The 22,118-nt window shown below is 41.7% G+C and overlaps 2 protein-coding genes across 3 annotated transcripts in view; both read left to right on the forward strand.

Annotated features, from left to right (window-relative positions):
* Positions 1 to 22,118, forward strand: part of asgr1c.1 (asialoglycoprotein receptor 1c, tandem duplicate 1) — a 95,366-nt gene that overhangs the window by 64,574 nt on the left and 8,674 nt on the right. The window contains exons 1-4 of one of the 2 annotated variants that reach the window (XM_082171272.1): positions 17,105 to 17,122; positions 19,836 to 19,974; positions 20,737 to 20,817; positions 20,960 to 21,130. The exons of the other annotated variant lie outside the window; for it this stretch is intronic. Of the exons in view, the coding sequence (XP_082027398.1) occupies positions 19,848 to 19,974; positions 20,737 to 20,817; positions 20,960 to 21,130 (379 nt within the window). The 5' untranslated portion in view covers positions 17,105 to 17,122; positions 19,836 to 19,847. Of the gene's footprint in view, positions 1 to 17,104; positions 17,123 to 19,835; positions 19,975 to 20,736; positions 20,818 to 20,959; positions 21,131 to 22,118 lie in introns of those variants that run through there. 2 annotated transcript variants of the gene reach the window in all.
* Positions 6,119 to 10,982, forward strand: LOC309499810 (asialoglycoprotein receptor 1-like). Its single transcript, XM_082171298.1, has 10 exons — positions 6,119 to 6,275; positions 6,786 to 6,872; positions 7,158 to 7,253; positions 7,335 to 7,433; positions 7,675 to 7,779; positions 9,054 to 9,107; positions 9,290 to 9,364; positions 9,979 to 10,136; positions 10,218 to 10,327; positions 10,548 to 10,982. Exons 1-10 carry the CDS (start codon positions 6,209 to 6,211, stop codon positions 10,708 to 10,710), a joined length of 1,014 nt encoding a protein of 337 aa, XP_082027424.1. The 5' UTR covers positions 6,119 to 6,208; the 3' UTR covers positions 10,711 to 10,982.

Consider the following 22,118-nt stretch of genomic DNA (forward strand, 5'->3'; position numbering starts at 1 on the left):
TAGCTCTTGAAGGAAGCACAAAACGTGCGAGACCCCACATGTCTGTGGATTAAGCCCTTTGGCAGTGCACCATTTGTTAAACACCGACCATTTAGACGTGTAGAGCCGCCTCGTGGAGGGGGCTCTAGCTTGTATGATCGTGTTCATCACCCCTTCTGGTAGATCAGCGTGTAATTGTTGAGGCTCCACGCATGCAGAGACCAGTGCTCTGGGTGGGGATGCCAAATCGAGCCGTGGGCTTGGGAGAGAAGGTCTCTCCGCACCGGAATCGGCCAGGGGGCTGAGTCTGCCAATTGTATGAGTTCCGGGAACCAAGCTTGGTTCTCCCAGAACGGGGCTATGAGGAGCACTGTGTGGCGCGCTTTCCTGACTCTCTCGATGACCTGAGGCAGCAGAGAGACTGGTGGAAACGCATATAGCGGGCCGCTGGGCCATGTCTGGGCCAGCGCGTCCTTGCTCTTTGAAAAGAACACTGGGCAGTGGGCGTTGTCTTTTGACGCAAAGAGGTCGACTTTCGCTCTGCCAAAGCGGCGCCACAGCGACTGGACTGTTTGGGGGTGTAGAGACCACTCCCCAGGGGGAACGTTGTCCCTGGACAGTCTGTCGGGGCCCTCGTTCAGATGGCCAGGCACATGCGATGCTCTCAGAGAGCGCAGAGAGTGCTGAGCCCATACGAGGAGGCGTTCCGTCAGGGCGCAGAGTTGCTTTGATCTGACACCGCCCTGGCGGTTCACATAGGCCACTACTGAAGTGTTGTCCGTGCGGACTAGAACATGGTGACCATGGAGGAATGGGAGGAAGTGCATGAGCGCTTTCTCGACCGCGAGCATCTCTAGACAGTTTATGTGTAGGAGATTCTCCTGGTCTGACCAGTGGCCATAGACCGGTCTGCCTTCGAAGAGCGCTCCCCAACCTAGGTTGGACGCGTCTGTTGAGACAACTTTCCGGTGTGAAACCACTCCCATAGTCACTCCAGTGTGATACCATTCGGCTGCTAGCCAGGGCTGCAGGGCTGAGACACAGACCTGAGTCACTCTGATTAGCGAGCCGCCGGTCGCCCAGGCTCGATGGGAAACGCGCGCTTTCAGCCATTGTTGAAGCGGGCGCATGCGCAGTAAACCCAGCTGAAGCACTGCTGCAGCTGAGGCCATATGCCCCAGAATGCGCTGAAATGCTTTCAGGGGAACCTGTGTGCCTTCTTTGAAGGATGCAGCGAGGCGCTGAATGCGGCGCGCGCGCTGCTCCGACAATCTGGCCGTCATTGCCACCGAGTCCAGTTCTATTCCGAGAAAGGAAATTGACTGCCGGGGCGAGAGCGAGCTCTTGGTCCAGTTGACCGCTAGACCCAGACCCTCCAAGTGGTCGAGTAGCGCTGTTCTGTGAGACACAAGTTCTGTCTCTGACTGCGCTAGAACGAGCCAATCGTCCAGATAGTTCAGAATTCGCATTCCCTGACTCCTCAGGGGAGCGAGAGCCGTGTCCATGCATTTCGTAAATGTACGGGGTGCTAAAGACAGGCCGAACGGCAGGACTGTGTATTGATAAGCTCGACCGTCGAAGGCGAATCTCAAGAATGGCCTGTGACGGGGAGTTATTTGGATCTGGAAATACGCGTCTTTCAGATCGAGAGAGATAAACCAGTCTCCTGGGCGAACTTGCGCAAGGATCTGTCTGGTTGTAATCATCCTGAACGGCCGTCTCATGAGAGCCTTGTTCAGATGTCTCAGATCTAAAATAGGTCTTAATGCTCCGTCCTTCTTGGGAACGAGGAAGTAACGGCTGTAAAAGCCTGACTCGCTCGAGGAAGGATGAACTTGTTCTATGGCCCCTTTTCGCAGCAGCTTTGCTATTTCTGCTTGAAGCAGGTGCGCTGTTTCCAAACTCACTTTCGTTTCCGTCTGCGCTAGAAAGCGCGGAGGGCGACGAGCAAATTGGAGCGAATAGCCGTGTCTTATGGTGTTGAGCACCCATTCTGACGCGCCCTGAATAGCTTCCCATGCTTTTGCATGCATAGCTAGGGGTCGAATGGTCTCTGGGTTCAGATCGCCGCGTTGCGCGGGATGGGGAACCTGTATCAGAGAGGGTGGGGCGGCGCGCGCGCCGCCGATGCTCGGACACGAGGGCAGAAGAACAGGGCTGGCCGACTGTGCAGATTTTAGAAGCTCGATTTCGGACGATGGAGCGTGAGCTGCTGTCAAATAACCCAGGCGCGAGAGCGGCGTGGGGATAATGGTGTCTGAAAGTGGGTGCGCGTGCTCGTGAGCTGGCGCGGGATTTGCACTTATGACACGGCCAGTGTTTGGAAGCTTTATGAGGTTTGCAACCTGTCTGGCAGAGCTGGTAGTGGGCAGGTGTGAGCACAATGCTCGAGCGGAAAGTTTCCGCTTTAAGAGATAGCGTTCTGGACGCGTTGCCATGGGAACCTGGTCTGTGTGAGGCAGTGAATACACGGGAGTGGGCACTTTTCCTACACTTAATAACCCTGCGGCTTGGGCCGTAGCAACTTGAGGTAACTGAGTGACAGAGCGAGCAGCGAGTAGGTGTGGGCACGGAAGTGTGGGCACATTTCCTACATTTAGTACTCGAGCGGTGTGAGGCCGCTTTATGAGAGATCGCTCTGGGCGCGTTACCATGGGGATTGTACATGTGTGAAGCAGTGAACACGTGGGTGTGGGCACATTTTCTACACTTAAAGCACTTATACTCTTTTTGAGATTTATCTGAGTCGCCGTGAAAACGGCGTTTGTGTGCAGGCGAGCGAGTGTCATTACTGGCTCGTTGGCTGCGGTGTGTGCTGCTGCAGTAGCCTGAACATAGGGGACTGACAGAGCTGTGCGTTTCGATGGCGGTCCGGCCGTAGCGGGACCCAACCATCTTTTCCTCCTTGCGGATGCTAGGAGGACTTCGCGGGCTCGGGCTTCAAAGCGATCTTGGGCCGCGGGCCCCGTGGGGGCGGCGGTCTGTGACGGCTGGTCGAGCGTGACCTGGGGCGACTGCCCTGGCGTCGCTGCGAAGCGCTGGGAGGCCTGGAAGAGCGCTGGTTAGAGCTGCGCACAGGAGGCTGAGTTTGAGGGCGGCCTGTGGCTGGGCTCGAACGGCGGGGCAGGAAAAGGTTCATCGCCTGTGACGCCTTCTGAACTTCGGAGAACCGATCCACGATTCCGCTGACCGCAGGGCCAAAGAGGCCGGTGGGCGAAAGTGGTGCGTTCAGGAAAACGGTGCGCTCTGAGTCACTCATGTCAGCGAGAGTCAGCCAGAGGTGTCTGTCGATGACGGTGAGCGCGGCCATGGATCTGCCGATGGCTTCAGCAGCGGTCTTGGTGGCGCGTAGAGCAAGATCCGTAGCGCTGCGCAGATCAGTTAAGGCGGACGGACCCGAGCCCTTCTCATCCAGCTCACGGAGGAGGTCGGCTTGAAGGATCTGAAGGACGGCCATTGAGTGCAGGGTGGAAGCAGCCTGGCCGGAGGCGGCGAAAGCGCGGCCGGCGAGAGCTGAGGTGGTCCTGCAGGCTTTAGACGGCAGGGCAGACTTTGAGCGCCATCTAGCAGACGGCGGGCAAAGGTGCGTTGCCACAGCTTCCTTAACGGCGGGGATAGCGTTATAGCCGTTCTCGGCGGCTCTGTCCACCTGAGAGAGAGCCGAGGAGACTGGTGAGCGGAGTCTGGTGGAGAACGGAGCGTTCCAGGATTTAGAAAGCTCGGTGTGGAGCTCAGGCAGGAAGGGTGCTGACCTAGAGGCAGGCGCAGGGCGGCGGCTAGGTAGAAAGCACCCGTCAAGGCGATTGGGCTCCGGCTCCTTAGGTGGGGACCAATCCAGTCCCATTCTCTCGACCGCTTGAGTGAGGAGGCGGAGAAGCTCCGCGTCAACACTGGCACGTGACCTGGTAGACTCCAAAGTCGAGGGGGCGGAGCGGTGAGAGCCCGACCAGTCCTCGCTGTCAGACGCGAGCAGAGAGCAGCTGTCAGCGGCATCATCTGCATCATCCCCCAGGACGACGGCAGTGCGGGCAGAGGCCGGCAGCTGCGCGTCGGTGAAGGGTGGGGGGGAAGGAGAGAGCGAGACTCGCGGGAGAGGTTCCGGCGAGCGCTCAGCTGTAGCGTCCAGTTCCGGCGGCCTTTGGGAGCGACGTTTCTTCTTACGTGGCCCAGAAGAAGTGGCCGGAGAAGGTGGAGGTTCCTCGAATTTAGCGAGTCGAGCCCGTAGGGTCGACATCGGTAACTCCTCACACTGATCGCAGCCGCCCTCGGAGAGAGCGCGGGCTGCGTGGTCGAAGCCCAGGCAGAGAGTGCACAACACGTGGCAGTCTCCGTCGCTGAGCGCGGCTCTGCACGAGCCACAGGATGAGCGAGGCATTTGCAACAACGCCTCGCGCTCTTTTAGATGCAGGTGTGTCGCGGCGGACACACAAACACACAACACAGAGCAAAGAAAGGATATGTATGCCGGATGGCGCAGCAGGCAGGGAAGGCTGAAGGCGGCGAGCGGCCGGCGTCCTCAGGCTGAAATCCTCGGCGTGCTGGTCGCTTGATTCGACGGCGGCTTCCTCGAAGATCAGCGATGCGAAGAGCTTCGCTGAAGAGACAGAAATCAGTGAAGCAGCCTCTGTTCCTTGCTTATATACGCTAAGCCACACCCCTAATGACGGGCTGTGACGCATTAAGCACGCCAAGCGCGCTCATTGGACGTGACGTCACGCGCAAGGCTCAGCCATAGGCTGCTGCAGTTGCCGCAGGGCAGCCAATGGGCACGCGATTCGCTTGCCCTAGGTCTGCAGGCTGCCGCACTGCGTTGACAAAGTTAAAAAAATTAAGGATAATTTTTGGCTTCAGTATCTCGAGAAAGGAGACTTTCCCGCAGCGTAAGCTAGCTTACGCAATACGAGAGAACCTCTCGTAAGAGAACTTGTATTTACTTTACAACATTCCTTAAACTTTGAAAGAAATCATACAGAAAGCAGGATACAGGATTATTGAGGGTGGACTCAAACTTGATGCTCCTAATAGCATCATATTGGTTCTGTTCAGTTGTACATTGTACAACTCTTATTAAATTATCCTTAGAAACAGTTACAGATCAAGTTTTACATATGAATTACTCTCGCTTCCCTAATTCAGTATATTTTTACATGTTTGAAAGTCCAAGCTCAGGATGCAGTGTTTTGCTCGCTCAGCTAAATGATTTTATTAGAAGTGCTATTAAATGGTAAAAGGGAAAATTCCCCACAGCTTTCAGAAAGAATAAAGACGTTTACAGAGTCACACAACTTAACCAAAACCACTTATTTTTGCCAAATAAAGGAGAAGACAACCCATTACAGACTGTTTTTACGAGCGTTCATGCTTATGGTTGCCAGATTTCAATAATTTAAACCCCAGTCAGAGCTTTTCTGTAAAAAAGAGCACGTTTTCTACCCGGGTCCCGGTCTTTTCAATAGTATCTAGCAACCATACGTGCGTACGCGCTTTCTACACTTCTGAAGTAGCACGGGTGATCTGAAAACACAGACAAGTAAGCTGGAGTTCTGCAATCTTCATTTGAGATTTTCATTGAAAAGATTTTCTCACGACAGATAAAGTTTTACATATGAATTACTCTCGCTTCCCTAATTCAGTATATTTTTACATGGTTGAAAGTCCAAGCTCAGGATGCAGTGTTTTGCTCACTCAGCTAAATTATTTTATTAGAAGTGCTATTTTAAATGGTTAAAAGGAAAATTCCCCACAGCTTTCAGAAAGAATTAAGACGTTTACAGAGTCACACAAGTAAAAAGACCAAATAGCAAGTTAAATGAGACAAAATGAAAACCTAGATCCATGGAATGGGACACTTTTTTGGGGGGGATGGGGAGAGGGGGAAGTCTTATAAAACTACTGTCTATTATTTAAAAATTACCAATAAATTGCATGTTGGCAAATCAACTAATTGCATGCTGTAAAGTAGACATGACATAAGCGTCATTAAAGCTGTCATGAAGAAAATGTACATGCAAAAATAATTTAAAAATCTTTAGCATTAAATCTTTTCTTGTGTGTGTCTGGGTAACAGAATAAAGATAATCTTCCCAAACGGAATTCGTTAAATATCACTTTCTCAGAATGTGGAAGTGACATTTTTTTAAGGAACATAAATGATTAATGGTGTTTTTCATTTCAACCATAAGCAGCAAGAGACTTAAATTTGCTCACATTATATTGTCCTTTATAGAAAATGGATCGTTCTGAAGAATACGTTCAAATGGAGATGGAATGTGAACCAAAGAAATCATTTTGGAGAGGTTTGGAAGATTTACCATATCCCATTCAGTTGGAGAAACTATCTTAAAGCTTTTACAGCATGAGTGAAATGGAAAATGTTTTGCAGTTACATTTATTTTAATGTTTTGACAAACTTTTTTAATCGTTATTTCAAAAGCAACTTTTATATTTGAAATGTGATTGGAATCGAGAATGCTGTGAATGTTTCTTCCTCAGGGGGTAGTGGGTACTGGATAACATCTCTTAACCAGTGAGCTTCAACAATTAATCATGTTCATGCTAATTATGGATATATATATATTTTTACTGCTCGTACTATGATGATTTAAACAAACTTCTAAGTATAAACTTGGGTATGTCACTTGTTCCGGCACCATTTTGCCACAGACATGAATAATATCTCAAAATGTGTGGAAAAATGCAAAAAGAATTAAAACATGGCATTACAAAATTAAAATGATTAAATTTCGACATTGTATATGTGATATTATCAATATAAATTTATCAAAGATTTTGTCTGTTTTCTTCAGGTCGCTCAAATCACAGACAAACCGGCATCTTTGTGCTTCTAGGAACAGTTTGCATGATTTTTTTCATCATCATGACTTCTGTCATCTGTGAGTTATTAATGAAATACTGTCTTTAGTGTTTTGCTACTAGACTGCTTTAATTTATCACTGGTGTGGATACGGACTGCAACATCTTTGTGTTTTTAGTGTGACAAATAATGTGAACGTGGACTTTTTTTTGTTCAAGATCAACATTTACTAAACTGCTAATTGTGATATGAACTGAACTGCTTTGCTCTGAGCTTTATAAACTATTTGAATTAGCATATGAATATATAAAATATTTGCAGAGAAGCTGAAAAAGTTTGTTTGTCTGTTTATTTTGGTTTGAAGTTTCGCATCAAGAAAGAAAGTTCTCAATGCTGGAGAGTTGGATTAACAGCCATACTTCTGATCTAACCTCAGTCAAATCTGAGTTTCAGACCTCAGGTGAGAACTTCATCATCATCATCATCATCATCACGGATCAGTTTTGGTAATGGAATGTTAATTAATAATTGTTTTTGACAGATAATGACTTAGAAAAGAAGGTTTCTGAGCTGCAGAATTTGGTGTCCAGTCTGAGTTCATCTTTGAACATGTCTGGATCAATTAACACAATGACCAAAGGTTAGTGTCTCGACTGCCGTAACTCTGATGTTTTATTTTGTAAGAGATTGCAAGGCAGTTTAATTGATTTACAAAGTTCTTTACACTGAAGCACAAGGTGGATAATCTTTTGATAACAAATTAATCATAAACAAAGTTGCAACTGTATATATATATATATATATGACACTGCAAATACTCTAAGATATTATAAGTGCACTGATCATTTACTTATTTGTCCCTCTCACTCTATATCCATAAGAAATGCATGAAAAGAAGTTGTCTAAAATTGAGAACTTGATTACTGATCTCGGCTTGTCACAGAGTTCACTCGCATCCAAACAAGAGGAACAACTACAAAACCTGGGTGAGTGCTGGATGTATGTTTCAGCTTTGAATCCTCAAATTTAAAACTGCATATTAAAGGCAGGGTAGGTAGGATTTTTCAACAAAAAAAACCATTCCAAATTAGTTTAAACTGTCTTTATATACCAATACATAATTAAAATGTAAGTACTCTGAAAAAGAGAGTATAAAAATCGAGTCTCTGTAGACCTTTTAATCTGCAATAAACACAACTCATTATTTCCATTCACTCCACCCCCTCCCTTCTGAGCTCCTTCCAAAGCCACGCCCCCAAAACACATGAACGCGCGACGCCAAACGCTCAGGCTCAGCTGGAAGACGCATTTATTACCTGAGACGAGTGGAGAGGAAGGAGCGCGCAGTGCATGCAGTGACATCATGTCAGAATCACATGTAATAAAATACCTAACTTTATCACTATAAATATAAACAAATAAGATGGCTTTTAGTAGGCTACTCACTATCAAGCTAGCATATCGATACTGGTAAAGTTTAAAATATATTTTGTTTGATTCGGTAACGAGCTATATTTATAGGTAACGAGCTATATTTATAAGTAACGAGCTATATTTATAAGGCAAAGCTAAAAACAGTTTGTATTGATACACATTTTTCCATTACCATCAGTTACACTGTGATGAAGGTGAATTTCGTGTAAGATTCATAATAGGCTATACGGTGTTTTGCATGTAAGAGTTTCCATGATAAAAACATTGTTGACTCTGATGAGGACTAACATTATTGAGGACAGGTCCGGGGGTCGAGGGCGAAGCAGAGAAGGTCGTTCAAGAGTGCGGGCAACCAGGGTCCGAGGAAGTAGTTTTTGCCTTGTTTGCCTTCGCTGATGCATATGCAGGTGCTTTGAATTTTGAATGCTCTTTCTCTGCCATAATTTTACTCTTCGTAGGTTCCGTGCCTCTCTTGCACTCCTCAAATCAAACGGGTGCGCGCGCATATGGGCAGATCTTGTAGCAACAGGGGTGGTAGCCATGGTTGCGAGAGTGAGTGACAGTCGCCCAAACCAATCAATTGTTTCGTCCCGGATGGAAATAATGAGCTGTGTTTATTGCAGATTAAAAGGTGTACAGTCACTCGATTTTTTTACTCTCTTTTTATGAGCACTTACATGTTAATTATGTATTGGTATATAAAGACAGTTTAAACAAATGTGAAAAAAATTTTTTTTGAAAAATCCTACCTACCCTACCTTTAAGGGGTTGAAGCTGTATATTTATTGGCCCATGATAAAACTTTTTCTATTTCTTTCTCCTGTAGGGAACAGTTTGATTTCATCTCTACGGTTTTATTCACGCACACAACGTATCCCGAGTAAGACCTAAAATTATACTAATTAATATAAACACAAATACTAATTAAAATATAAATGTTAATAAATGTTTCATAAATAAATCTTAAATATGATGTTCTACAGAATTTTCTTAAGCTTTTCCTGTATTAGAAGAAATCGTGCTGATATGTTGTATTTTTCTGACTTTTGTATTCAACTAAAGTTGGCACGCCAAGCTCAGACCTGGAGAAACTGAAAAAATCTATTCAAGCTCTTTCTTATAAACTATCATTTACCAGTGAGTAAACTCTAAATTCAAGATGCAATATTGTGCTCAAACATATGCAGCTTCTGCTTTAATGCTGTTATGCAGCAGAATAGCAGGTTATTTTACCAATATATGTCATAATGAAGGGCATCAGGCAGCACAACAAGAATTATAGCTTTAATTACGGTATTTGAAGATGGTCAGAGTAAATGAGGAGAAGCATTGTGGGGGGTGGGGGGTGGGGAATAATATTAAGTATTATCTGGGTAGGATTACATTTATTTAATCTGCATGAGACAAAAAAATATTTGCTCTGTAATTTTTACTCGGGGTGTGTAAAAAAAAAAAGTATTGAAATACTTAAAATCATACAACATCCGTACAGTTAAACAAGAATTTATGATACCACCTCACAGAGAAAACTAGTCCTGCCCAAATATTGTTTATGGCGGTGGTTTACCAAAATGAAAATTATATCGATTTCAATAATTGGTCAAGTCCTCATTTGATTTTTTTTTTTTTTTTTTACTTTGATGTTTTAATTAAATGTGTTGAATGACTAAGTAAAAAAAAAAAAAAAAAAGTATGTCTTCTGTACTACAACATTATTATGCATTCTCTTTCTCTCCCTCTCTCTCTTATAGACTTATTTCCTGGCTGTCCTGAAACTGAGTGGATCCCATTCAGCAACAGCTGTTACCTGTTCTCTAATGACAAAATGAACTGGACCGAAGCAAAATATTACTGCGAAGAGCAGAGCGCGTTACTCGTAAAAATAGAAGAAGGCTCTGAGAAGGAGTGGGTGTGTAACACACATACACAAAAACCCTTTTCCTACCTTCCATTCTGTCTTTCAGTGATTAACTTTTATCCCCCTTCCTAGCAATTTGTTACCAACTTCGCCAATTCACAGGACTACTGGGTCGGTCTAACAGACCAGAACACAGGGGAATGGAGATGGGCGGATGACACTCCTTACACCATGGATAAAGCGTGAGTTGAATATAATATAGAGAACAGAATATTCGGTTCTCATTGTAACATAAAATTGTTGGCCATTGCGTTCACACACTCAACAGATAGGCCTATGTCTGTGATTGGCAGAAATGCTGGTATAGTCACTTTTTTTTATTTTTTTATACTGACTTGGTGCCGAAGTAATGGTACTTTTAAGGGTACCGTTAGTAACAAATTTTAAATTATATTTTTGCAGACAATGGAGAATTGGGCAGCCAGATGATTGGACTGAACACAACTTGGGAGAGAAAGGAGAGGAAGGAGAGGACTGTGGGCACATTTCATATGATGGGTTGCTTAATGACATCCACTGCTCTTCCAAATTGAAGTACATATGTGAAAAGGGAAATTCAGACTAAAAATTGCTTCAGCAAAGTGTCCAAAAGCACTGCGCAAATACGCTTAGTTTTGAGTGTATTGGGTTTTTGTGAGGTGAGGTGGGAATATTCCCGAAATTGTTTTTCTTTGATCACTCTCTCACTTCAACAGTCAACAAATTCACACTGATAAACTGTATATAAAACACTTATCATAATCATAAATAAAATAACTTGTCTTCCTGTCATGCAGTAGAAAGGATCTGAATGATGTCCTGAATATTGTGATTAAAATAAATAATTATTTTAAAATACCTCAAAATGTGTCATTATTTGAAATGATAATTGTGTGATTTTTATTGTTGCACAGAAGCAGTAAGATGAAGCTCATCTCTCTTTTTTTCATGTAAAATTTAATTTATTACTAGGACACATATTGAACCTTACTGACACGGAGGGCAAACGTCATAATCACTTAGCAAATCCATGTTCATGCATGGAAAACATTTTGCTAGCTAATGAGAAATTAGTATAATTTTTGTATTGGTGGATCAACCAAAAAGCAGAGTATCATTTCTTTGCTCATGATGTATGATGATGAGTCTTCTGCACTTACCTGAGACACCCGGTGAAGAAGCTTCAAACATGTAATGCTTCACACATCCTGCATTTCTGGCTTCTGTGTACCTGAAATAGCATTTGCAGTTAGTTAGGCTACTTTTTTTTTTTTTGGTAACATTTGGCAGACAATTTTTTCAAAGAAACTTGCTTTCAAGGTATCACTTATATGCATTCACTGGGAATCAAAACACATGACCTTGGCATTGCTACTGTTTGAGCTTTAGGAATGCTGTTATAGAAAATGGTCTTTTTGACCACATAAATGCAGCCTTGAGGGGCAAGAGACTTCATTCAAAAACATTTTTTCGTACTTATTCCAAACTTTTGACCAGTATTACAAACTAATCATGGTGTAATTAATCTCAAACCCAACCTTTTGCTATATACTGCTAAAATCATCTGAATTGAGTCAGATTTACTGAACAAAAAGTGTTTGTGTGTCTGTGTGTGGGGAACTTGCGTCAAGCCTTTTTCAAACAATGGCTGATCGTAATTTCATCAAAACATATTTTGCAACGGAAAATAAAAAGCTGATGCAGCACTAAACAGCTCAAATCATACCTGTCAACATTTGGGTACCAAAATACGGGAGACATGGGGGGGGGGGGATGTAATGGGGTCCCCCCCATTACACACCCCATCGCCACATCCTAGAAAAAATCAGTTAAGACAGTTGTATTCATCTTAACAATACACAACAAATCAATATACAGAAAAACAGATTTCTAAAATAAAGTATAGGCCACAAATCTGTGAGTAGGCAACAGTTTTCAAAACTGAACAGGTGATGTTGTGTAATATTCAGTTACTGTAAGAAACTGTTCCAGCGGGTGGAGTTTTTACTGGTACTGAATATTACTCATCACCTGTGTAGCCTATCACTGGAACTGAATATTACATCCAAATATTGTTATGTAATCAATCAGCATATTGTTGTGTAACTTCACCAATTGGAACAGAATTTCACAATTGTTCACAGGAAATGAATATTACAAACAACTATTGCGAAAGAACGATTTACAAAAGAACGATTGCGAAAGCGTGCACGGATTATGAATTTGTTCACTGTTACCGTTGTACCGTACGTAGTTTTCTTTTCTTTTTCTGTGTAGTTCTATTTTGTTAATACATTTTGCATTCTATTTTGGCTTTCGCGTGTGTCCCTATTTTTGTTGTGTCCCTTTAGAGCCACGGGCGAAACGGGCATGGATTGAAAAACCAAAGCAAACTGTAGGGTTTACAAATCTGTGTCTAGCTGAGACTTCTTCTCTGGTAGGCTACTTTTGGCGTAGGATATTTCCGTCAAGGTCAGGCTGCGATGTCAAATGTATTCCCAGGAATGAGTGATGCGCTTTCCGCTTTTAAAGTTTTATAAAATAAGTAGCCTATATGGCTTGAATGGTTTAAAAGCATTAGCAAGAATAAAAGCGCATCATATAATGTAACGCCATGCAACCAAAGGATGACAGAAAAAAACGGATGCTGCGTTAATTGCGTTAAATATTTACTTAACACAGAGTCTTTTCCCATTTCTACCAGTAACGCTTATTCAACTTCCCGCGTCTACGACCTGCGCAGATATCGACGGCACAACTGGGTTGTAGGTTGCCAGGTTGAGCTCACAAATGAGTTGAAATTTGTATGATGTGTTGATTGCGCGAGTAGTAGTATGGGTTTCATACAAGATCTGGCAACTGGACAACCTTGGAATAATATATTGATGTGATTATTCATATAACGACGTCTGGGCCATACAAATAACGTGAGTTTCACGGGAGAAATAACAAAACGGGAGGGGGGCGGGAGATGGGTGTGAAATACAGGAGACTCCCGGGGAAAACGGGAGTGTTGACAGGTATGGAAATGCGCAGTGTACTAGTGTACTCAAACATTAAAGGGGTGGTTGATTATGATTTCACTTTTCTAACTTTAGTTAGTGTGTAATGTTGCTGTTTGAGCATAAACAACATCTGCAAAGTTACAACGCTCAAAGTTCAAAGCAAAGGGAGATATTTGCTTTTAAAGAAATGGCTTTTTAAGGACTACAACAAACGGCTGGTAGAGACTACACCACATTCCTCCCGGGTTAGTGACATCACCAACCCTAGAATTTACATAAACCCCGCCCCCTGAACACGATTTATAGATTATCAAGACAGAATATGCTAATCAATGACTAGAAGATAACTACACATCAGCTACATAAATTCATCAACTAACCATTCAGAAATGTCCTGTTGCTTCTACATGTTGTCACTTCTTCTTGAGTCTCTCCATCATTGTCTGACTCCAGTTTGAACATTTTCAGTGCATGTGTGTGTGAGGTAAAAGGACACAAGCTGTTGAAGCTCCGCCCCCTGTGCCGGGAGCAGCAGCTCATTTGCATTTAAAGTGACAGACACAAAAACGGTGCGTTTTTGCTCACCCTCAAAAAGTGACAATTTTAACATGCTATATAAAAATATCTGTGGGGTATTTTGAGCCAAAACTTCACACACACACACTCTGGGGACATCAGAGACCTATTTTACATCTTGTGAAAAGAGCATTATATCACCCCTTTAAGATATATTCTCTTGACAACAGTATTTTTTTATACATGTAATTGTTCTGGACTATTCTCGGGTATGATAATGTATTCATCCAGACAACTCCTCTCCCATGGCCTCATGGGACACAGTGGAAGCAGTAAATCACATAGGGATTTTTTTGTCGGGAACTACTTTTTCATTAAGTAATTATCAGACATACTACTCATGTAACACTTTACTATTTGTAAAATGTAGAACATTTAATACAAGGCCTGAGCCTGAAAACTATCCTATAGTCAATATAGCACAACAACCTCTTATTGATTATACTTTAACATAATATTTAATTACATAATTTATTAAAATACTGTTTTAGTAATATTTTAAACATATAATTCCCCTCACTTTAAAAAAATATATCTAATTTACAACTTTTAAAAACGTCTGAAATCTAATGCCATCTTTCAGCATAAAGCCTAAAATTAAAAAGATGCTTTGCTAACGGCTGTGCTCGAGTAACGTTAGCGCTGAACTGACTTTTTCAACTAATATCGATATTTAAATCGTCAGATATGAACTCATAGAGCATCGATATACATTAGCCCAACTTTATTAACTTTTGTCTCGGTAAAAGCAGCATTCAGTGATCTAATTCAAAAACGATGACACGACCACAAATACAAACGTAAGGTAAGTAAATTTTTCCGATTCGTCAGACTTCTAATACAATTATTAAAACGTTGTCATTGACAATCTGCATATACCTACTATCGATCTGTTTTGAGTTGTTTCGTGTACTTTTGCACATTACTTACCCGTGAAAGGAAAACATGAGAAGAAATCGCAAGTTGCCCTTGACAAGTTTAATTGACGAACTGAATTCGATGCGCATGCGCAGTAGCTTCAGTAGCATCACCCTTGAGCTGTATGGATAAATATGGAAGACCAATCCGCCAATAAAAGTCGAATTTATGACAAAAGGACATTAGAATTTAGATTTTTTTTATTTTTTTTATAGCTTAATTATGACTCAGTAGCCTATGTTATGAGTTATGACTCAGTATCTCAATTATGACTTTTTAATCTCATAAATGACTATTATTACTTAATCATTTCAAAATTTTAATCTCATATAATTATGACGTTTTATGTCATAATTTCGACTTTTATGTCAATTGTGACATAGTAAGCCATAATTACCCAGCCAGCAATGACACGTGGGGCCCAGATGGGTTAACTACGGGTTCCATGGGTACTGTGTGGGCATGGGCTTTGGCTGGGTGAAATCAGCGGGTCCCATGTAGGTTTTGTAGTACGAGTCCCACATAGGAAGCCCATATAAGCTGATTACATGGGCCCCATAAGGGACAGGCATGGGCCAAGTGGGCATGGGTTTGATCTGGGAACACATATATGGGTCTTGCATGACATATTTATGGGCCAAGTGGGAATGGGTTTGATCTGGGAACACATATATGGGTCTTGCATGACATATTTATGGGCCAAGTGGGCATGGGTTTGAACTGGGAATGCACATATGGGTCCTGCATGGTTTATTTATGGGCCGAGTGGGCATGGGTTTGATCTGGGAACACATATATGGGTCCTGCATAGAATTTTTATGGGCCAAGTGGCCATGGGTTTGAACTGGGAACACATATATGGGTCCTGCATGGTTTATTTATGGGCCAAGGGGGCATGTGTTTGATCTGGGAACACATATATGGGTCTTGCATCACATATTTATGGGCCGAGTGGGCATGGGTTTGATCTGGGAACACATATATGGGTCCTGCATAGAATTTTTATGGGCCAAGTGTCCATGGGTTTGAACTGGGAACACATATATGGGTCCTGCATAGAATTTTTATGGGCCAAGTGTCCATGGGTTTGAACTGGGAACACATATATGGGTCCTGCATAGCATATTTATGGGCCAAGTGGGCATGGGTTTGATCTGGGAACACATATATGGGTCTTGAATGGCATATTTATGGTCCAAGTGGGCATGGGTTTGAACTGGGAACACATATATGGGTCTTGAATGGCATATTTATGGTCCAAGTGGGCATGGGTTTGAACTGGGAATGCATATATGGGTCCTGCATAGAATTTTTATGAGCCAAGTGGGCATGTGTTTGATCTGGGAACACATATATGGGTCTTGCATGACATATTTATGGGCCGAGTGGGCATGGGTTTGATCTGGGAACACATATATGGGTCTTGCATGTCATATTTATGGGCCAAGTGGGCATGTGTTTGAACTGAGAACACATATATGGGTCCTGCATGGTTTATTTATGGGCCGAGTGGGCATGGGTTTGATCTGGGAACACATATATGGGTCCTGCATAGAATTTTTATGGGCCAAGTGGCCATGGGTTTGAACTGGGAACACATATATGGGTCCTGCATGGTTTATTTATGGGCCAAGTGGGCATGTGTTTGATCTGGGAACACATATATGGGTCTTGCATGACATATTTATGGGCCGAGTGGGCATGGGTTTGATCTGGGAACACATATATGGGTCTTGCATGTCATATTTATGGGCCAAGTGGGCATGTGTTTGAACTGAGAACACATATATGGGTCCTGCATGGTTTATTTATGGGCCGAGTGGGCATGGGTTTGATCTGGGAACACATATATGCGTCCTGCATAGAATTTTTATGGGCCAAGTGGCCATGGGTTTGAACTGGGAACACATATATGCGTCCTGCATAGAATTTTTATGGGCCAAGTGGCCATGGGTTTGAACTGGGAACACATATATGGGTCCTGCATGGTACATTTATGGGCAAAGTGGGCATTGGTTTGAACTGGGATAATATATATAAAAATATATTTTTGATTTATTTACCGGTATGTTGTGACATTGTTTTTTAAAGATTATGTTTGTTGTTCGATGTAACAATTTTGTATTAATGTATTTTTTGGAGAGCTGTTTTTTTTTCAGAGATTTTTTTTTTAATTTAAATATATTTTTTATTTGTTTACCGGTATATTGTTGTGACGACCACAAAAGTGTTGTATTTGTGTTTTAAGAATATTCACAATTATTGTCTTTTATTTGAAACAAGTGATTGTATTTAAAAAAAAAAAAACAAGTATCCCAATTGTTTTATTTTTAATGTGAATTTTCGTGACTTAAAGTGAATTGTGTAGTGTTTGCTCCAGGCCAGTAGGGGCAGTGTAGAGTGACGAGTTACTGTAGCTGCGTAAGTTGCGGGTTTCTCATTACTGCAGAGAGCTCGAAACTGATAACACTGTCTCCTCGTTTCTCTCCTGTTTTACAGGTGGGTAAATGTATAAAAACACCCCAGAAGTAGCATTTATCTATGCTGGAATGTATGTGAGATATGAGTGAACTGTTTTTAGTGAAATGAGTTTCGTTAGGGTCTGTTTTTGATTTAGTTTGAAATGAGTTGAAACGAGAGGGCAAAGTCCTACAGAGTAACGGTCGAGAGACATTACTAGAGAGCAAGTCAGCTCAACGCACACTTTCCCCGTGTATATGATATTTTTTTGAGCTTGTAATGTTAACAGATATGTTTAGCTCACTGTATGTCAGTTTCCCAACATCTGTTGGAAATGTTTTTTTGCTCAATGAGTTTATACAAAAATGTTTACAGTTTAAAATGAGGTTAAAAGTTACACTTTAAGCACTTTATGAGTTCTGAGCATGATTTTGCAGTACTGTATTAACATGATACTGATAAAATACTGTGAATGGAAGATTCTAAGTATCTAAAAAAAAGCTGGTGAATATTACCATTGTCTTTACATTTCATTTTGATAAATAGTATAAAATACAAGCATGAAGAGTAAGTGAACATGCATTTGGTGGAAAGAGGTTTATTTTAATATGGATTTTGCATTGACATGGACACTTAAAATTAATTGTAATGTTAAAAAGACACTGAACATGTAATATGTGAAACATACAATGATACTTAACAATAGAGATGTGATTGCTGAAGAAAATTCAGAAAATAAATTACTGCAGAGAGCTCGAAACTGATAATACTGTCTCCTCGTTTCTCTCCTGTTTTACAGGAATTAATCTGTTATCCACGGTGCCGTTGCTACGGTACCCGTTACATTGTGACATTTAAATTGTTTTTTAAAGATCATTTTTGTTGTTCAATTTAACAATATATTTCTTGCAGTTCAAAGCGTTTTCTTAGATTGTTTCCTTAACCAGTTAACTGTCACGGGCCCACCGGTGGGCCCAAATTCATTACATATTTAAAACAGTAATATCCTATACTAAACCTAAACTAATCTTGACAAACTATATATCATTTGAAAGCTTACAATCTCTAGTTTTCATATTTGGTGACTGATTTTCAAAATAAATTACAGAGGAGCCGTAATTTATCAATTTGCAACAAGAATATTTTCATATTCCTAAGGTGTGTTCAGACCTTTATTTTGAAATAGCAATGAACATTTTTATGTGTATAGATTACCCATATTACTTCTGATTAGAATGTCTACTTCATAAATTGTATGAAAATTGTGGAAATATATGGTTCAGATCACTCAAAACACATATGGAAATGGAGGCGCCCTTATATGGGCAGTAATGGAGTCTGGCTGTCACCTAGTGAAAAAGTTTGGTACTGCGCCCAAACAAAATCTCACTGAAAGCTCATTTTTTGAGATATCAACCTAAATTTTGAAACACAACTTGTTCAGATTTTTTACTTAGATTTTTTTGCAGTTTTAGAGTCACCCAGGTTTTAAAAATATATATTTTATATAAAATATGATTAATATTTTTTTTTACATCGTACATTTCCATAAACTCAAACTGGGCCCCAAATGGGTCTGTCATGAATTGCCCAGTTAAGACCCACATAAGACCCTTACAGATCCCACTTAAAACCCACCTGGGCATCCACGGCTGGCCCCCATGTGGATCCCGGGTGCAAACCTACTTTAAACCCCTTCAGACTGGTGGGCCCCAAATGGGTCTGTCATGAATTGCCCAGTTAAGACCCACATAAGACCCTTACAGATCCCACTTAAAACCCATCTGGGCATCCACGGCTGGCCCCCATGTGGATCCCGGGTGCAAACCCACTTTAAACCCCTTCAGACTGGTGGGCCCCAAATGGGTCTGTCATGAATTGCCCAGTTAAGACCCACATAAGACCCTTACAGATCCCACTTAAAACCCATCTGGGCATCCATGGCTGGCCCCCATGTGGATCCCGGGTGCAAGCCCATTTTAAACCCCTTTAAGCAGGTGGGCCCCAAATGGCTCTGCCATGAATTGCCCAGTTAAGACCCACATAAGACCCTTACAGATCCCACTTAAAACCCATCTGTGTAGCCATGTTGCAAAGCCCACTTTGGAGCCCATTGGGCAGGTGGGGCCCAAATGGGTCTGACATGAATTGCCCAATTAAGACCCATGCAGTACCCTTACAGGTCCCACTTTTAGTACGTCTGGGCTTCCACGGCTGGCCCCAATGTGGATCCCGGGTGCAAGTCCATAATGGGGCCCACATTTGCCGCCCATGAAGCCCTCATCTGGGCCCCACATGTCATTGCTGGCTGGGTATGATGTTTGTGTCAAATTTTATGTCATAATTATGACTTTTATGTTATATTTACGATTAACCAAAGCATGATTGTTTTATTATGTGGCGGAAATTATCTCCAATAGATAAAAGCAAGCACACGCTTACTTTGAAATAAATAAACCCCTTTACTAAAAACCAGAGGTCTTTCTGTACCAAAATGTTCAATTTGACCATGCTAATTCAGGGTAAATGGTCAAGGGTGAAGGTTCAAACAAGAGGCAGACAAACCACAGTGAAACTGAGTGAAAACAGATGATGCTGAAAACATTGAGCAAGCAGTTTTAATTAGTCATTTAGCTGATGTGCTTCTGCAGAATAACTTACAGTACACTTGTTACGGGTCAATATCCTTTGAAATGAGGAACGGAAAGTGCTGTGTTATAATACACTAATGCCCTGTTTACTGTCATTGCAGGAGCTCTTTTGAATGTGCTTTGGATTCTCTAGAAAGCAAGTGACTGCAAAAGCTATGATGGTCTATCAGAAAACTGATAGTTGTGAAGAAATCATGAAAATGGACATGGAATATGAACGGAAGATGACATTTAGCAAAGGTTTGCTATGATACTAAATTGTATTTGATACAGAAAGATGTCTTTGTGTTGTATATGAGAGAAACAGTTTTAGTTTGTTGTACAACTACCTTATAATATATAACTATATATAACTATATAACTACCCTAACCTTTATAATCACTTTAAGCAATAAGGTACGAGAGGCTGTGCTGTATCGTGAATAAGTCACGGCTGAAGGGCGTTGTTAGGCAGGAGGACGCGAAGCATTATACATTATATGATGCTTAAAGAAATTAACCTTCAAATTCTATTCAAAACAGAATTATTATAGCATTTGATTAGTTATTTGAATGTACATGAACTATTGGACTGAACATTGAGGCTAATGTTTGTTAATTATTACATGAACATTTTAAAACAAAGATACGGAACCACTAAAGGAACATGGTGATTGAAAAAATATGAAATCGGAGGGAAAAAATATTGCCGTGGTTCCCCCGAAAACCTTTCCGTTGTAAAACTACTAATTCAATTTTAAGCTTTGGAGTTCCTCCTATAACATCTGAATGGATGCAGGCGTGAAGTGTTTTGTAAAATACTTTCCTGATCATACTGCACATCACATTCACATTTATCCTCATTTGCATTCATTTTTATCAGTTCTTGCTTTCTCTGGGAATTGAATCCATGACCTTGGTGTTGCTAGTGCTGTGCTCTACTGTTTAAGGAACAGGAAGGCTGTCTTGCTTTAAAGAAAGTAGCCTAGAATGGGATTTCTCATGGTGTGTTGTTTTCTGCAGGTTGTAGCAGAACAACTGGCATCTTTGTGCTTGTAGGAACAGTCTGCATGATTATTTTCATCATCATGACTTCTGTCATCTGTGAGTGGTTTAACATCATACTTTGAAAGTGTTGCGTTGTCAAATATTTGCATTTTAAAAAGTGAGTAATGCAAAAAAAATTATACATAATTGTGGTATGCAGCATTATGCTGATTACAAGAAAGTTTGTTTTTGTTCCCAGTTTTTCATCAACAAAGAACATTCTCAGTGCTGGAGAGTTGGATGAACATTCATAGTTTCAATCAAACTTCAGTCAAACCTCAAGAAAAGAATATTGAGACCTTGATGACCAATCTTGCCTCTTCATTGAGTTCAATCACATCCAAACAAGAGGAAAACCAACAAAAGCTGGGTGAGATTAAATTTTTTATTATGGACCGTACATTTAAATCCTCCAAAACCAACACACGTGTGTCAGGATTATGTTGTGTTTTGTGTTAGTTTCATTCCTGTGTGTTTGTTTCATGTGATTCAGTTCAGTTTAGTCTTAAAGGAACACTCCACCGTTTTTTGAAATAGGGCTTATTCACTTTCTTTCCTACATTTAGATAGGTGGGCAAATGCATTTTTGTCTCAGTGCATGCATTGTTTTAGTTTGACAGGGTCGGCGCTAGCTTAGCTTAGCACAATGAATGGAATCCTTTGTTGCCAGCTAGCATGTCCTGAGTAAAAGTGATATAAATTTTTTTTAAAACCCACCTAATTACTTCTTGTGGCCTGCGTATTCACAACAAGTACAAATAGTGAGGCAGATTAACACTAGGCGATTTCCTAGGCAGATATTGACTTATATATTAAGGACTATATTAGGGGGAAGTACAGGCGAAGCACTGCTACTTGGGCGTGATATCTCTGCGCCCAAGTAGCAGTGCTTCACCTGTGCTTCCCCCTAATATAGTCCCAAGTCAATATCTGCATAGGAAATCGTCTAGTGTTAATCTGCATCGCTATTTGTACTTGTTGTGAATACGCAGGCCACAAGAAGTAATTAGGTGGGTTTTTTTATTTTTTTATATCACTTTTACTCAGGACATGCTAGCTGGCAACAAAGGATTCCATTCATTATGCTAAGCTAAGCTAGCGCCGACCCTGTCAAACTAAAACATTGCATGCACTGAGACAAAAATGCATTTGCCCACCTATCTAAATGTAGGAAAGAAGGTGAATAAGCCCTATTTCAAAAAACGGTGGAGTGTTCCTTTAAGGTCCTTGCGCACAGATTCCGAAATTCTCGTCCGAAATTTTCGCACGTTAAAAAATAAATACCACCTCATTTTATGTCAATCACGTTTACACGATACACACTGCCTCCGAAACATTCGTCCGTCATAAAAAATATC

This window comes from Leuciscus leuciscus, assembly GCF_965113295.1.
Source record: "Leuciscus leuciscus genome assembly, chromosome: 5".
NCBI lineage: Eukaryota > Metazoa > Chordata > Actinopteri > Cypriniformes > Leuciscidae > Leuciscus > Leuciscus leuciscus.